This window comes from Malurus melanocephalus, unplaced genomic scaffold (assembly GCF_030028575.1).
Source record: "Malurus melanocephalus ecotype Western Australia unplaced genomic scaffold, MMel_1.1 scaffold_471, whole genome shotgun sequence".
NCBI classification, from domain to species: domain Eukaryota; kingdom Metazoa; phylum Chordata; class Aves; order Passeriformes; family Maluridae; genus Malurus; species Malurus melanocephalus.
Window position 1 is genome coordinate 100,088 of NW_026623703.1, and position 17,417 is coordinate 117,504.

Consider the following 17,417-nt stretch of genomic DNA (forward strand, 5'->3'; position numbering starts at 1 on the left):
ATGGCAGAACAGGAAAAAGCCCATCCTTGTGGCCTCGAGCCATTTCCTCACTGCCTCTTGCCATCAGTCTGATTTAGAAGGGGAACAACTACAGAATGTGACTGTTCCCCTTCTAGCACCAACATCTATTTTGAATAAGGAACTCCATGTCAGCAGATGGCACAAAGACTGGGCACCAGCACATCACATCAAACATCGGTGGTTTCAGATTCAGAGTTGACATATATTTGCCTTTTGGAAAAAAAAAATAAATATAGTGGAATGAAAACTGAATCAAAGGGAAAGAACAGATGACTACCATCCATCAAGGATGCACATATTTGTGCACTGAAAAAAAAAAAAAGAAAAAAATCAGTCATTTCAAAGAAAATCTTGAAAATTAAAAAAACGTTTGCACTTGTTCCTGGTCATAAACAATCTCACAAAAATCTCACTTTTGGAACTATTCCAATTGAAACCATACACTGAATTTATTAATACAGTATAAGTTTCTTTATGTAAAAAATCTTTATACATAGTAATAAAAAAGATAAAGGCAAGATGCATCAAACAGAAATCTGCTGGTTGTTTTTCCTCCGTTCTTACAGAGCCGCTGATGACTACCTGCACTATAAAGAGCTGTGTTTCTGACTTTCTGTCTCAAGCATCTTCGCCTTTGCTTGTGATAAGGATTGTTCTGTCCAAGCATCCAAAAGGACAGATGCTGGTGATGTTTTGGCACTTACGCTGGCAAACTGAGCTTCTTTCCCTTGAGAACTGCAAGGAAAAGAGGGAAAGAGAATGGTCAGCAAAACAAAGCTGGGATGTGGGAGAAACACAAGCTGTTAAAATTCCAAAGGGACCAGAACTTTCACACCAAATGGGTCCACTGCAGACAGTCCTCTCTCCAATACATAGAGGGAAAAACAGAATTAACAATTCCAGCTTGCTCTCCTGTGGCACCCTGAATTCCCACTTTTCATCCTCATAGCACACACTAGCCCCTGACCACAGGCTCGTTAACAATTAGGACTTAAATAACACAGCCCCATGCAGCTTTGWGGACACATGATGGAAGCTGAAATGTCAGTAAGGGCAGAATTGTTAATGCACCCAGCAGAGGTGTCTGCTTCTACTCTCAGCATAAACAGAAACATCCAAAATACCGAAACTTTTATAGTATTTAAAGCACTGAGAAAGGTATTTGTAAGCACAGGATCTCCAGGTAAGAGTGAACGTGGTCATGGGAAGCAGGAGGATCATGCTTATCCATGGAAGGCAAAAGCAATATATATTCAGCCACATTTAAGTTTTTCCAAAAGTTCATCAGCCCATTTATACATTTGTATTCTACCCATACCCAAAACAATCCTCAGAAATGCCCCACACTAGCAGAAAGTGTACTCCATAAATTAAGGGGATCTCAGCACTAATTAATGAGATCATAATGCCCACACAGCAGATCCCTATGAAGCTGTTAACTGCCACATTCCACAATCTGAAAATGAACTTCCTGCTCTACTCACCTTTTGTAACATACAAATAGAAGAAGTCACAGTACAGAACGGTCTGAACCACACCAGCAACAACAGCTATGAGGTCAAAAAACCCCTCAAAGTAGTAGCGCCAAATCCAGTTGACCAAGTACAAGGCACGGTACAGACCCAAGAAAAACAGGTAGTGAGTAGTGATGGTCTCTGCTTCCCCGGTTTTGCTGATCATAAAAAGTTGAGGGAGAATAGCAACCGATTCAAGATAGATGGAGAAGGTCCACAGAATCTGAAAGGAATAAAAGSACAGRTATATCTGTTATTACTGATAACACAAGGACAGAAAATATTTGACTTGGCTTGGCTTTTCACTCTCTAACAATGTGATGGATGAATACCCATTCACACAGGTATGGTATTTCCTTGGCACAGGGAAAAYRAAGGGAAAGGCTCAAAATCAAGCAGAGGATGGCAGGAGGRAACTCTCCTGGCAGAGAGCAGACCCCAAAGCAGCTCTGTCTCTGCTGAGCTGGCACACACAGCTTTACTTGKGAGGGAATTTGTGTGCACCCAGCTCACAGAACCATGAAACACAGAGCCTGTGCTGGGAAAGCTGCAGCAAAGATGAAATTCTTTTTACCCCACAATATTCTTCCATTTTTTATCAATTTGTTTAAAGAACCAGTTAACGCAGAACAGAATTTAAAATAATGTCTCAAAGTGTTGCAATTCAAATTCCATTACTCTAYAATAAATTCATTTAACCCCAATATAAAAATGCAGCTCATTCCACTTGAAATAAGCATCTGAAGTTACTCTCTATTTTGTAGGAAAAACTACCTGAACTCTCTATAATTACATTTTTAATATAACTACTTTTTGCCATTAAACACATAGTTGCATTTTAAATACAAAGCAATTCTTTTTAATACTCTAGACCATTTGCAATTCTATAAAATTGAAGTAGTAGTATAATTCCTTTTGTTTTCACCAGGTGGCACCAACTATTCACAAACTGCATTCCTGGGGATTTTTTTTCAGCAAACAGAACAAAAGGAATTCTGAATTAATACAGACATGTGGGAAAAACACAGTCTTCTGTGTTTTTTCTTAATAAAATAATCAATGCTGGTAACAGTGCTGGTCTCCTGAGGTGCCTTCAATTTGCACAGACTGAACAGAGACACCCTTCAATCATTCACAGGTCAGGCTAAAAATGTCCGAAATATTTTAGGGAAAAAAACATCTTTTCCTGTCCACAATCAACTCACCTCCAGAGGGGAGAAATCATGATTGACAAGGAAGGAAAGGCCACCAACAGGAACTATCAGAAACTCCACTCGGAAGGTGTCGTGGTTTCCATCATAGGTGGCCTTGAACTTCATGTAGATCAGGTACACGGTGGCGTACGAGCAAGCGATGTAGATGAGCTGAGAGCAAGGAAAGGAACAAAAAAAAAACCCAAAACAATCCACAGGGGTTCCAGGATTAAATCACACTCCCTGAGTAAGCACTAAGAGGAGTAAGTGTGGTATTTTTTGGTTTTTTGCATTGTTTGTTTACATAGTTTTGCAGGCTATTGGTGATGTTGTCAGCAGAGTAATAATCCAAAATCAGCAACTCTGGGTTTTGTTGCTTTGAAGGCATCATCTGCCTCTGGTTGAAGGAAATGCCCAAAAGTGAAGAGACTTTCCTGAGTAGACATAACTAAAGAATTGACTGGAGAAAGAWTACATTTTCTACAATTACAGGGGAAGCACCAGCGACAAATATTAAGGTAAAAAATGTGCAGATGCATCCACACAACAATAATGGAAGGGCCCTTTCTACATCCAAAAGCCCAGTGTGGTGTGGCTCATGTGGCAATTAAAAAATACTCAGTAAGCTCCATTCAGACTGAGCCATTTAACATATCACAAACTCATGACTTGCTTCAGACCTTTAAGCATCTCTAAAACATGAAAAGTGGCAACTGGACACTGTTCTCCACCAACCAGCACTGCAAAACTCACAATTGAGAGAAGCACTGAATCAGAGTTCAGCTTGTGCTGATGTCTAACCTTTCTGATGGTTCTGGCACAGTAGACTTCATAGCTGTTACCCATGGAATGAGCAAAAAGCCTCATTTWACAGGTGTGGAAACAGAACCAGAGAGAATCTAAGACTTTCTAAAGGTCAATCTGCCAGCATCAGGACAGAGCTCACTGTCCTGGAATCAACACAGTACAGCAGACCAGACAAATATTTCAGCTTCTGCCTCCGTTTCATCACAAAGATTAAATGTTCCAATCCATTTATCACATTAAAAAGGGTTCTTTGCAACAGAGAAGTAACAGATTAAAAACCCCACTGTTTGCAGATGCTATTAATCACTAAATGCTCTGCTCACAGATAGAAAATCCTACAAATACTCTATTAAGGAGCTCAGAATCCAAAGGCTCTGCTACACGAGCACCCCAGCAGAGAGGAGAAAAAGGATCACAGGACAAGAATCAGGGAACCTCTGCTATGGGTATAAACTAATCACAAAGGGTATAATCCCAGTTTCTTGTATTACCGATTTCTTCATCTCAAGAATCACAACTCTCAACTTCTCAGCTGAAGTTCTCGACAAYTGTGTAACATTACATACTCCTAAATCTATGCAAATAGAACACAAAGTTGTGTTAGGAACTCAAGCAGGGCTGAAAAGAGAATTATATCCAACAATCTACCCAAGTAGCAATCTTTGAAACAGAAACAGAGGCCTCCATTTTGGAAGTCAGTGTTCCACATTCACTCCTTTTCTGCTTAGGAGGGCAGAACAAAGATGGGCTCATGGCCTTGAATCACAACCAGTAAATAAATAAATGGCAAARCCCCCCTACCTGCTCCTTTAGTGCACCCAGTGATACCTTCCAATCAAAAATTACATATGGAAAAAGCTTCTGGTTCCAGAATATCTTATTTAATCCACAGTTCTTCATCTATACTGATGATATTAAAACCTAAGCATACATATTTCACTTGCTGGAAAGCCAGTGTGAGTTTAAGACACCAAATTTTATTTTACTGTATWATTTCCCCAATTCTTCAGTATGTTTTGCTTTATTATCTAGTCTTTCCTCTTGGCAAAGTTAYACCACCCTCTGAATTAAAGCTGAGAAGCATCAAGAAAATCCAAGAATAAAGGAATTGGATTTAAAAAGCACAGACATACTGCCCTCTCCCAGACTACTGCTTTATTTTCTTGTACTCAACACTAGAAATYGCAGGAACAAATAAGAATAAACTCAAAGTTAGGCTCACTAACATTCAGTGGGCGAGTGACAGGGGTACAATTCTCAGAAGACACATTCCTTAGAGCTTACTGCTGTCAACTTTTGATCAGCCTCTGACCAGACACTYGCTGCAACTCTGGCAGTGCATTCTGAATACTAATTTATAGTGAATAGAAGGAGATTTACTCAAGCTTTAACGTCTCAATTGAAAAATGCCATTTATCTAAACCATTTTTCCAAAAGCTTTTATTATCAATAACCAAAATGCCATTTGTTCTAAATGCCACAGCTTTTTAAATCTGCATGTAGAGTGCAGAAAAAAAAATAGGATTTTGAGTCCATCTTCCACATTCTTTATCCAAAGCCCATTTAGAACATACTCTATAACACTTATGCAGTGGGCCATTCAAAGTGGCTTTTATTATTGAAATGATGCACTCTGCATGCAACATCCCTCGTTTTTCTAACTCTTTACCTTCATAGATGTGTTATACAATGAAATGAATGAAGTGAAGAGGTCCAGGTAACGGGTAGTGAAGACCAGTGCAAACAGAAGCTGGCTTTTCCCAGAAATACCTAAAGTGATAAAGGAAATAATTAATTATTCAAAAAGTGATGAGGTGCTTTGAAACACTTGATGCCTAGGATGTATTTCTAAGCAAGTTGATWACAAAATTAGGACAAAATGCAAGTTGACAAGCTGTACAAACAGAATTTTAAGCCCATTGAGCTCAGCAGTGTGAACTAAAGTTAACTTGTACTGGAAGAGGTGCTGGCACTACACAAGGTTCAGAAGTTACTCACAGCAGGTACTGTCATCTCCAAAAATATCACTTGCAGCCTATCTGTTGTGTATTATCACTGGGCAGGGTTGCATTAGCTTTCAGCTCTCAGAGTGTCACATGGCTCAGATGAAAAGCTGGGAAGGTCCAAGGGCAGCAGACAGAACAGCCCCAGTGACAAACAGAAGGTGTGCTGGCACCAACCATTTTACAGGAATACATCGATTTTAAAACAATTCAATTCACGACTCAACTGGCCACATGGTGGGAAAAACATCAAACAATCAAACCCACATGTTATTAWGTACTAAACCAAAATTTTTAAAAGAGAGAGAAGCGAGATAAAATGCCAGACATCTACACTGCACCTTCAAAGCAACTTTCCAATTCTAGGTCAAAGCCCCAATGTCAAAACGTTTGTTTGTACTTAACTTCAGGCACTAGAGCACAGTTAGAAGCAKAAAAGCTTTGCACAATCAGTCACTAAAAGCTTCTGAAAACTGAGGTGAAGCATCACTCCATAATACTGATGTGCTGGTGTGGCACAGCAGGGGGACAAAACAACCTATTCTGTGCCTCTATCTTGTTATTCCAATTATTCTTGTTTTCAGTCATCCAGGGTGAAAATAATTGAATCTGTTCAGCTAAGCATGCAAGTCTTGTTCAAAAAACAAGAGGGAAAAATACTCTGCAGGAAAGGGTTATGATGCAAGGCTGAAAATCCTTGTCCCTTTATCCAGAGATATTTCCAGAAAGGCTTTTATTAACAGTGCCATAAAGCAATCAGGAGAAGGCTATCTGCTATGGCTACTGAAGKCCTTTTTCACTCCAGCTTAAGGAACATGGAATAAACTGCTCCAGATGAAGAAATTCCATGTACAAAGTACAGGAATGGCTGAAACAGTAACAACASAAAGGGGGGTGTTGGCACCTTTAATCTGTGAAATGTCTGCAAGGTGAGCCTGATGTCCCACCAACAGAACAACCCAAATGTAGTACAGGCAACAGAAAACACCTCAAAACCTGCAGGCTGAAAGCTGTAAAAACAAGCTGCAAGTATTAAAAACCAAAACAACCCCAAACAAATCACTTCTCAAAGTTCAGGAAAAAAAATACATTGGACATTTCTTGAACTACAAGTCCATTGCACCAACAGCTGAAGCAGCACTCTGGGCTCATCCCAGGTGTGCTTTYTGACATCACAATTTGCCAATAAAACCTCCCTGCAAGCAAAGCTGTCCTAAGGTCAAAACCCACAGGACAAAGAAATCCACCTGGACAGATTACAGAACAGCAGCACACTACAGACTATAATTAAACTGAATTATTTAGYATGCTATTTTCTTTTAGCAAATAATAGGAACAGAAAAAAAAAAAGCATATGAGACTATAATTATTGACAACAGCTTAAATTTGGATCTGGATATACTGTCACAAATACATACAATATTCTTGACAAATTCTTCTAAGCCATTGCGAGCCTCACTTCCTCCACCCCAAAGCTGTGAATTTTATTAAGGCTTTCAACACTCACACTGATTTCTGAATCTTTAAAATAGTCATAAAATCCTGAAACCCACCCTAGACCCAAGATTAAACTAATTTTCAAGTTAAGTAGGCTAGACTAGACTAGACAAGGTTTAATATGTAAACCAAAGACCTTTGAAGGGACAGGCAAACCCGAAGAAACATCTAAACCACAGGCAAAGAGGGGGAATGATCAGGTAAATACATAATTGTATGACTTTGMTGCATTTCAAACTTCATGAAATGTGTCAATATACGTGTCACAGCAYTGACYTTGGCTCACCCTTGGCCACTGCAAYCCACTGAGGCWACAATGATGTTATTCTCATCCTTCWCYYTTTCCTTTTACTCCCACAAACATTATTTAGTTCTTAAGCTAAATTCAAATTCTTCTTCTGAAGCTCTGGGCTCCAATTTGGAAGAGCCAAACCTTTCAGTTTTGTTTCATCCTCACTCGTGGAAAACTTCAACTTGTGTGCTCCAGCTTGGCTGAAAGCCATRGCATGAAACTTTAATTCAGGTGATTGTGGCAGGCAGGAGGGCAGAGCTGAAATTGCAGCACTTTCTTATCAACTTCACTGTGCTCAGTTGAGACAGGTAAGGAGCAGGAGCAGAGGGTACAGCACTTTCCAACCATGAACTGCACATCACARCCACAAAACCCAAAAACGAAAGTTCTTCTAAGGAATGTCAGTCCACACTTTGCCRTGGAAGTTCACAGATTTTTTGAAATACTAAAAAAGTAGTTTTGTTCTGTACCAAGTCCACATCAGCCACAGAACCGTAACTTCTTTGTGCTTATACTACTCCATTAAGACTCCTRTGCTTCCAATTTAAAAACCCAACCTAATTTTAAAGAACAAATTTTCCAACTGAGAAAGAGAACACTTTCCTTCAGAGAAGAAATTCCAAAGCTACGTAAAGCAGCAGTTTKTGAGAAAATACAGACAAATGAGCAGCAGCCTATGGCAAAGTACTGTCAGAAGTCTTCATCTTGAGTATTATCTGGTCCACAGCAGAGACATAAAACTGAGATACAGCTACTTTACCTAGCAAAAGTGCTACACATTTACTATCTACACTACGTTTTTAGAGTATACAGCATATAATTTGACAGCACTGCAACTGCAGGTCRCCTTTAACATTTGATAAATGACACAGAGAAATGCAATTCAATTTTCAGGCAGTAATTTGCACTGCAAACAATCTAATTTGACTTGAAATGGGTGAGAAAATACAGTCTGAACTTGACACTGTTTGAAAGCACAGGATTCCTCTCATGAATTCCGTAATTATGAAATGATGTCAGTAACAGAGTTATCTACTACGTTCTCCATGGCCCTTCCTGATGATTTTTGAGCTGTTATTTTGAGGGGCAAACATTTTTCCAAATTCTAAATTTGGAAAGTCAAATAATCAGACATGTAAAAAATTGTTTCCCTGCCAGCTCTGAAATTCTGAAGTCATGACTTGATTTACTTTCCCCTTGCTCTCTTTTCAACCTATTGACTAAATCAGAAAAAAAATCAGTGTCTTGAACACTGAAAACACAGACTGCTTCAAAGTGCAGATTGGCCTAGCCTCACCTATGGTCCTCAATTAGAGGAGTTTTTTCTTAGGGAAGAGAATGAGGACTGAGCCTTCAAAMCACAGCAGGTTCCAGCAGAGGTGCACACGGCTGTCTCCCTCACTTCCAGTTTTTTACAGGCTTTTACAGCCTCTGAGCTCTGCTGGAACAAAGGCTCAGACACACACAGATGCAACCAGGAGAGAGGAGTCTGCACCATGTGCTTTGCCAGTTCTTCATRGATCACAGCCTGCACTTCACCAGCAGTTAGAAGCCCTTATTTATTTTCAAAGCCTCTGCTGCTTCAAAAGTGCAGTTAAATAGCAGCTGTTTGCCCACGTTTCCTCAGTCACCAGTAAGGATTAAGTTTATTTAATTTATAAATGGCTCTAACACCATGCAATGTAAAGGAACAGCAGAAAGTCCTCTAGTAAGAGGCTTTTTGTAGCTGCTCAAAATTACCTGGTTAGGGGTAACCTTAGGGGTTATTGTCATGTCTGACTATACAAACATACCACATGCAAATACATATTTACAAAGTTTTTGTCAATAGAAACCTCAAGAGTGAACCACTAGAAGGAACAGAATAGAGCCCCAAAAACAAAATCCTTTGCTCATGTTCCTTAGAGGTGTTCATGTTCTTCTCACTCTAGAAGATTCATCAGGCCTCAGACACAATCTCACCTCAGATCAGGATTTACTCCTGAGGACTGAGGCAGGACTGGAAGACACCAAAGAAACAATCCCTGACAAACACATCCCTGTTTCATTTATTTTACTCAGGAAAATGAATGAAGCAGGTATTTTCTACTGAAATGCCTCATGCATGTGCCTGTTTCCAGGGAGGCTGGCTAATTTGGGAAAGGGAAAAGTTGAAGGCCCTATGTCATCCAGGCCCATTCACTTTTCTGTTTTGGAGAAAGCTGGACCAACAATTGGTATGAGGCTGCTTTCTCGTGAATAAACCCCTAGTAGCAGAGATCCTCAATCACAACTGACTTAAGAAAAGCAGCATCAGATCACTTTTTAAGCAGAAAGATGGGACTAGGTCACATTGCACTRTACTGTGTAAATAACCTCACATCCAAAGGTCACTCAAGAATCTCTTGGCTCAAACCTTATCTGAACTTCAGCGTTGCAACGCAATTTCCCATTTTCCTTCTTCAGACAGYAAATTATACTCAGTTTTTAGATCATGAACCCTCTTGCTGTTTGTAATCTCCAATGCATTTATTTCTCAGACAAGATAAAAATCTACAGAGGAGTTGGAGGAGGCACGGCCCTCTCCTGCCAGATCCAGGTAGGATTCCTGATGCTGAGAGCTTGAGCCAGGTAAGCTCACCAGGAAGGTGCTCTTGTGTTCCATGATCTCAGGAACAACAGTTCTGCACTATTGCTGCATGTCAGACATGGAGTCATTTGCTTGACCTCTTTTGCAAAGTTAACAGTAAGTTACTTCCAGTGTGTTTGAAACCAAAGCTATTACTCTACTTTTTAAAAACCAAAACTGTTTATTTACTTTCTTTTTGGTGCTATCAAGTGATTAGCCAGTGACTTGACATGCAAACTACCTAACCTGTACTTCCTCCTACCTGTAGTGCAAATCTCTTTCATTTCCCCATTCTCATTTATTTCAGGTCACCACTTGAACGAATTCTTCATGCTTTTAACTGAAAACTTTACAGATACAGCTGTTCGACAGTGCTAACCCGGAATTTGAACACATGGCAAACTGATTTCAAGAACAATCGCGGAGCAGCTCTCCGAAGAAGGCAAAGTCAAGYTCACAGTCAAAGCCCCGTGTACAACAAAAACGGCGTTCCCAGGGTGGGCCCGATCYACATAACACGGAAAAACCCATTTTGAATGACAACAATTCCCAGTTTTCTGAAGGAAATCAGCTCTGCTGCAGTCATGGAAGTGCCTGCAGTTCCCTCCAACCACCACAGCGTACAGCCCACGGGGGAAAGCGGAGCACGGCCCGGGCARTGGGAGCAGGCCCGTGGGGCACGGGGAGCGGCGGAGCGGGGCTCGCCCGCCCGGGACCCGGCTGCTCCCGCTGCCACGTCACACAGGCCCGGGGATCTGCCTCCTGCCGCTTCCCTCACAGCCGGGCCGACAGCAAACCCTCCAGACCACAGTGCAATTCCTGCACAAAAGCCAAGGGCAGGGGAGCGGGAGGCCGCCGCGGAGGGAAGGGGCGAGCGGGGAAACCTGAGGGGCTGCGAGCCGCGAGTGAGCGGCGGTCAGCGCTGCACCAAACCCGCCGGGTGCGGCCAGGGCGGGCGAGGGAAGGGATGGAGGGACGGAGGGATGGAGAGGGCGGCTGCCCGCCCCGCGGGGGATGAATTCCTCCCCCCCACCTCGAAACCGGCCTCCCCATTCATTCGCCTGCCGCCGGGCAGTTACATAAGGAAGGAGCGACCCTCCCGGGGACAGCCGGAGCGGTGGTGCACAGGGATTAAAGTACAAATAATGGCAACCACAACACCGTTCAGGGAATGGCAGCTCCGCCGCGCACCCCCGCCCCGGAGCAGGGACGCGCCTCCTCCTTCCCCCTCTCCCGGCTGCTCACCCGCTCCGCCAGCGCTGCATTCGGAGGGGCCCGAGCGGCGGGGAGGTCAGGAGGAGGGCAGAGCCCCCTCCCCTGCTGGACGAGAGCGCCCGTCCCTCTTCACCTGCCCGGGCCGAGCTCTGCCGCCCGCCTCAGGGGCGCTCCAGGGGGGTCAATCCCCTCCCCGCCTTTCCCCGCTTCACCAGGGCCGCCTCCCGGGCTGATGGGACAGACGCGACCCCCCCTCGCCCCGCTCGCCGGGTTCTCCCCGGGSCGCGGTCCCTCGGGGGCGATCGCAGCACCCCGCGGCCGCGGCGAGCTCGGGGCGATGCCGCCCGTTCCCCGGTGAGGCTCCCGCGGGGCTCCGCGGCCCAGAGCCGCCCGGCCGGTCCCGCCCCGCGGCCTCCGCACGCACCCGCGCAGGAGCGGCTCTTCCAGATCTTGAGCAGCAGGATGATGATGGCCGCCAGGTGGGACAGGTCCCCGGTGAGGCGGAAGATGTTCATGGCGGCGGCAGAGGCGGCGGCGCAGCCGGAGCCGGGGAGCGAAGATGGCGCAAGCTCAGCGGGCACCGAGCGACGTGGCCCGGGGACGTGGCCAGGCAGCCCCGCGCCGGTGCACGCCGGGAAGCGGAGGGGGAGCGCCCGCCCCGCCCCGCCCCGCCCGCCCTCCCCTCACGGCGGGGCCGCCCCGGCACCGCGGGCCCGGCTGGCTGAGGGGAGCGGCCGCGGGGCTGCTGATGTGTGTACACGTATATATCATAGCGATTATAGTGTTGGGTATATTATATGTGTATTTTATTGTGTTTTGTAGCACAACTGTGTGAAAAGCTACATCGGCTATTAGAGAGGCTCCAGCGGAGGCTAGAGGGGTCTGAAGCGTCTGTCTTAGATTGTGGAAATTGGGCCTGGTTAGTCTGGTAAAAACTGAGGGGATCTCATCAATACATATAAATATCACAAAGGTGGGCGCCAAGARGGTGACAGGATGATGGAATCACAGAATGGGGTGGGTTGGAAGGGACCGTGGGGATCACGTCCTGTCCCCTGCCATGGGCAGGGATGTCCCTCACTGGAGCAGCTGACCCAGGGCCTGTCCAGCCTGGACAGGAATTCTTCCACAGCTTCTCTGGGCCAGGATGGTGCCAGACCCTCCTGCAGTGCCCAGTTACAGGACAAGCARCAATGGCCATAAACTCAATCTCAGCGTGAGAAAGAAAGTGTTTGGACTGAGGGTGGCAGAACACCGGGACAGGCTCCTCAGGGCAGTGATGGACTCTCCCTCTCTGGACACTTTCCAAACCCGCCTGGACACRTTCCTGTGTCACCGCTCCACATGACCCTGCCTTGGCAGCACGGYTGGACTGGGTGATCTCCAGAGGTCCCTTCCAACACTAACAATTCTGGGATTCTGTGTAAACTTCCAAGAAAAAAAAAAGGCAATTATTTCTTCAATAATCATGCCTTGAGAGTCAGCACACTGTCTCTTCAGAATCCTGAATCCCTAAAACAGAATATGACCAGCATAGTTCAGTGGGCAGCTCAAAGGGGCATCTCTTCTTAATAACGGTCCGATGTTCTCTGTAAAGAAACCCAACAATCCAAACAATAACAAAGAAAAATAGAAATAGCGCCAGAGGAATAGGATTTCCAATGGTTGTAGAAAATATCCCAGGCAAACAGTGGTGCTTTGCTGGGTAGCTAATTTCTCCAAAACCTCTTGGTTTACATTGTTTCACACCCTGTTTGAGGAAATAGCGTAATGGCTTTACTGTTTCAGAATGAYAGACTGAAAATTTCCCAGAGCAGAAAGTTATAGATTGCTTGAAATTTATGGAAAGGATCCTAACTACAATCTTTAATTTTCCTGTTTAAAATATGGCCCAAACATTGAAATCTTTAAAAAGTTTACATATTCCTGAAAAGAGAACTGATTAGTCCAGTACCTGCTATTGAGTTTATCTTTTTCAGTAAATACCCACAGTATGACAAAACCAAATTCACTTATTTTCAGAGATTAGGAAGCAAAGCCTGTCCTCTTATAACCCTGTGTTTACAAGTACASCAGTACAACTCCTTGACAAGCTCCATAGCATCTCCTATCGCTTCCTAAGAGAAGGGGTTGTTTGTTTCATTTGGAAAGTTTTATAGACCTGAACTCTAACAGAATAATGATTTTAAACAGATATTGAATCAAATAATGTTTGATGTAACCACTAGTGAGTTGCCTACTTGGGGACACATGCTAAAAACCCAAATATAGTATTTGCAGAATTTGTACTGCAGACGACAGCGTTTGGCAGAACTCCCTAAATCCGTGGTACCAACTGCAGCAGGAGGAGAGAAAGTGCAAATTCATAAAGACAACATCTGCAGCTGCAGTGCTGAGGCATTTCCATCATGCACACGTGTGAGGTCTGAAATCCCAGCCGTGTCTCAGAGCACTGGCTGGACCAGCCGGTGACACAAGGCTTGATTGAAATGTGTACATTGAATATGTCACATCTCARCACTTCTGAAAGGATGAATACTGGAATAAAAGGAGCTAATAAAAACACTGACAGATGCGTATCTGGAATCTATTTTGATAGATACATTAAAGGCAGAGAGCTGACATCCATTCTCTCAACTCCTTTCTCAGTTGATGCAGGATATATTCAGAACTTGTTTGTGATCTGTTTTCTGACATCTGATTAAATGCTGAAACATGTCCGGGCCCAATTAAAGATGACCCAAGGCAGTTTCAGCTTGTGAATAAAACCAATGTGATTTTAACTATAGCAATGGCTCTTCTTTGATAAATCAATACAAGTTCACTTCTGTATACAATGGTTAAAAATTACTGAGGAAAGCAGTACCAGAAAATATTATTCTGCTGTATTTGTGACAGATTGTAATTTTCCACTGTTTTCATATTTCTCCCACAGGAATTTACTTTTGTCTTCTCTCCTTTTCTCCTTGTCCCTCGAAGAGAAGATTACAGATATTAAGTGAGATGTTGTTAAGTATTTGTAAGGCTAATTATACCCGCTAAAACATTAGAAGATAAATCTTATGCTGTTGCCAGCAAAGCAAGAAATCCATCAATGACAATTCCTCCATTTAATACTTCAATGTTTAGTCACTTGGACTGTGAGCTGTRAGCATGCCTCTGTTCCTGCATCATGAGGACAAGAAAATCCTCTCGTTAATCCGGATTGGGAAAGCAGACTGATGCTGAACAGAAAGGGGCAGGAAGAGACAGATGGACATTGGTTGCTTCCTACTCTTTACAGAAAAAATGTAATACATTTTGTGACTATCTATTTTAGGATACAAATAAAGTACCAGATGTGAAYTGTGATAAAAATATCCTGTGCATGTCCTGATGCCAGGCAAGGTCTGGTGGGATCTTTGAGGTAGTCTCATAATTTCTCTAAGGACTGAGTAGATAGATATGGGAAGAGAGTCTGATARTGGATCCCACTCCTAACTAAAATATGGAATTACGGATACCTGGATAGCACACAGGCCTGTTTTGCTCTCTGRTAAGTTTGTCATTTATCTGCACTTTCAACAGCACACTGTGTAACAATGCATAAAATATTCTTTCTGAGGAGCAACTCCACATGTTCTGGGGTACCAATAGAAGACATTTAACTTACAGCAGAGATTTTGTTTATTTTTACAGACCTGTCTTTTCTATCCAGTTTCCCTCCTGCCTTACTGGAAAAGGAAGTCAGATCCCTCACCTCCAACAGCYCTGGAGTAAACAGTTCCCGAGGCTGTCCCACATCATATGGCACAKATGAGAATATTTTACTAATCAGGACTATAAGGTTCTTAGCTGTCCTTAGTCTCATGTCTACAGATCTTCCTTAAAAAAACCCAACCAASAAAACGCACTGGAAAACCCTGCAAACTTATCACAAACATTTAAACATTTTCACTGAGATAGAGAACACACTGCTTAAAGTTGTGCACCTGTCCAGGATATCAGCCTTTTCTTAAAGAAAGAAAAGAGGAAGAGAGGATTTGAAATTTGATTTTCACTTCTAAGGAGAACAGTCTGTGACAGGAGCACGAGGTGTTGCAGTTTGATGACTGTTCCTCGACGGCCATGGGGAAGTTGGCAGTGTCCCACTGGGAAACAGCAGCGTGTGCTATCTATAACCACAACACAGCATGAGCCAAAACACCAGCAARGCACCATGGCCAGTGCTCAGGAGACACATTCCAGGTGACCATTGACTCCCTGCTCATTTCTGAGTGTCACTGCAGTGAGTCAGGCCTYTCCCACAGCCCAGGTGAGTTTGGCTGGCACACCTTGCTCTGTGTCTCACCTCTGCTCCAGGGTGGGCAGCCAGGGCCACTCTGATGGGGCTGCAATTTGTGTTACTGGAAAATAAATGAGGGGGGCAATGATCCCTAGCAGTGAAGTGATAAGCTAAATCTGCCATCGTGTACATAATTGCCTCTGGAATATTTGAGCAGATTATACAGAGGCATAAAGGGCTTCTTGAAATTAAGGAAGGATTTTTATTGTTGGGTTTTTTTCAAACAGTAACTTTAGAGCCTCACACTGAAGAGCTGGTTAGCTCTGATGTGACAGATTGAGATCACTGGGAGTCAAACCTTCCATGCACTGTACAAAGCCTGACAACAGCCATAATGCCAGCTTTAACAGGGACAGTTTTCAGACACTGTGGATGGGTAGTTGTTTTTTTCCTTTCAGGGATTTAGAGATACCACAGATGTGGCATTTACCTCAGCACCAGGTCATAGGGATATTTTCTCTCCTGTTGATCCAGAACCAGCAGCCCTTTTCTCTTTTCTAAAAACAATTCTGAACATAAAGGTATCAGGCACTGAAATAAGACAACAGAAGTATTTCTTCCCATCTGTTAACCCCTGAAGAATCCAACCAGTCACAGGAATGAAATGAAATGAAATGAAATACCTCCTCTGACAGCACCTCAGAAGAGCCAGGCCTACAGCAGAGTTGTGACTGTCAGCACTTGGATGGTTGGATGTGCCATCCATTGACAATCTTGCACACTGCCCCTGCTCAGAGGAAACTCAAACATGGGTGCTGTATTTGTAACCAACCACAGAATCCCTCAGTGCAGGCACCTGTYCCCTCTGCAGATGTGTGCTGCATGCAGCCTGCACGTGATCACTGCCACTGGAATGCATTCCTGGCAAAAATACATCACAGTCCCTCTCTTTTTGCATGATCAGGATTTTGGGGAAGAATATACTACAGAGAAATGTGGCATAAAGATTTGATTCTCAAAGAAACGTTGCTGTTTGTAGATGTGGGTAACATTTGTTTAAACCAAATGTGCTGGTGCTCTCCATGCTTTTCTCCCCTTTCCACCTATTCTTCCCATAGAAATTCAGTTTCAACAGTTTTGATGGAAGTGTCTCATGAATCCCAGATTTTGTAGAATGGYTTTTTCCATCAGTGACCTTTACAAGAGGTACATTGGCAGGAGYAAAATTGCTTTTCTGCAATACTTGCCATCCAAGATGCTCACACCATCTCATGAACCAAATAGGATTTGCARTCTCACCGTGAAATAAGTACAACAYTAAGYCAGTGCTCCACATTTACCCCTCCTTCCCTACTATTGTAAGAAATAGATAAGTCCTTGACCATTGTAAACACAATGCCAAAGTTCTTAACATAATTATTAATTTAATAAAATGTATAAATAATCAAGGAGYTCAGCTATTTAAAAGCACTTGTGCTTGAAAGAAATTACAGCACAGATGGCACAAAACAAAGAGCTCACTCCTGCTCCAATTAAAAGCTAAACTCTGACTCATATAATTGCAAATAGAATCACTCCCAGGTATATTGACAGAAGATCACTTTCAGCTCATATAGATTTTTGAAGGGCTTGGTAGAGCTAAGTCACGTATCTGACCTAAGCAGCTGAACTGGAAATGCTGACTGTCTTCTTGACAAGAAAACACTCTCCTGCATCTTCTGAAGTGCACACAGAATTCAAGTCAGGCAATTTCTAGAAATCAAACAACCTTTTAGTACTTTTGCATCTGAGTAAGGCAGAAMTTTTGAATGTGAAAACACAGATAAACCTTTATAATGCATTTGATCCACTGAAGTATTTTTCAGTTTTAGTGGACATTTGCATGTGTTTGCTGGGATTAATAAAACAAACTTCTTTCTATTTAAATATATGTCCCAATCTCCTGTTCTCATACAGAAAAGGAAACACAGCTTTACAATAAAGATAAAGTGTTTTCCCCTCGA

General features: G+C 43.2%; 1 protein-coding gene across 1 annotated transcript; it reads right to left on the reverse strand.

The window, feature by feature from the left end:
* Positions 1-635: 635 nt before the first annotated feature.
* On the reverse strand, positions 636-11,787 carry KDELR2 (KDEL endoplasmic reticulum protein retention receptor 2). Its single transcript, XM_057380773.1, has 5 exons — positions 11,575-11,787; positions 5,205-5,305; positions 2,741-2,899; positions 1,506-1,758; positions 636-756 (listed from the first exon to the last, which is right to left on the reverse strand). Exons 1-5 carry the CDS (start codon positions 11,663-11,665, stop codon positions 722-724), a joined length of 639 nt encoding a protein of 212 aa, XP_057236756.1. The 5' UTR covers positions 11,666-11,787; the 3' UTR covers positions 636-721.
* Positions 11,788-17,417: the final 5,630 nt, after the last annotated feature.

Coding starts and splice junctions, on each gene's coding strand:
- KDELR2 (XM_057380773.1), bottom strand. CDS start 11,665: ATGAACATCTTCCGCCTCACCGGGGACCTGTCCCACCTGGCGGCCATC. Junction 5,306..11,574: donor GAAGAGCCGCTCCTGCGCGG/GTGCGTGCGGAG, acceptor TTATCACTTTAG/GTATTTCTGGGAAAAGCCAG. Junction 2,900..5,204: donor TGTATAACACATCTATGAAG/GTAAAGAGTTAG, acceptor CCTTGCTCTCAG/CTCATCTACATCGCTTGCTC.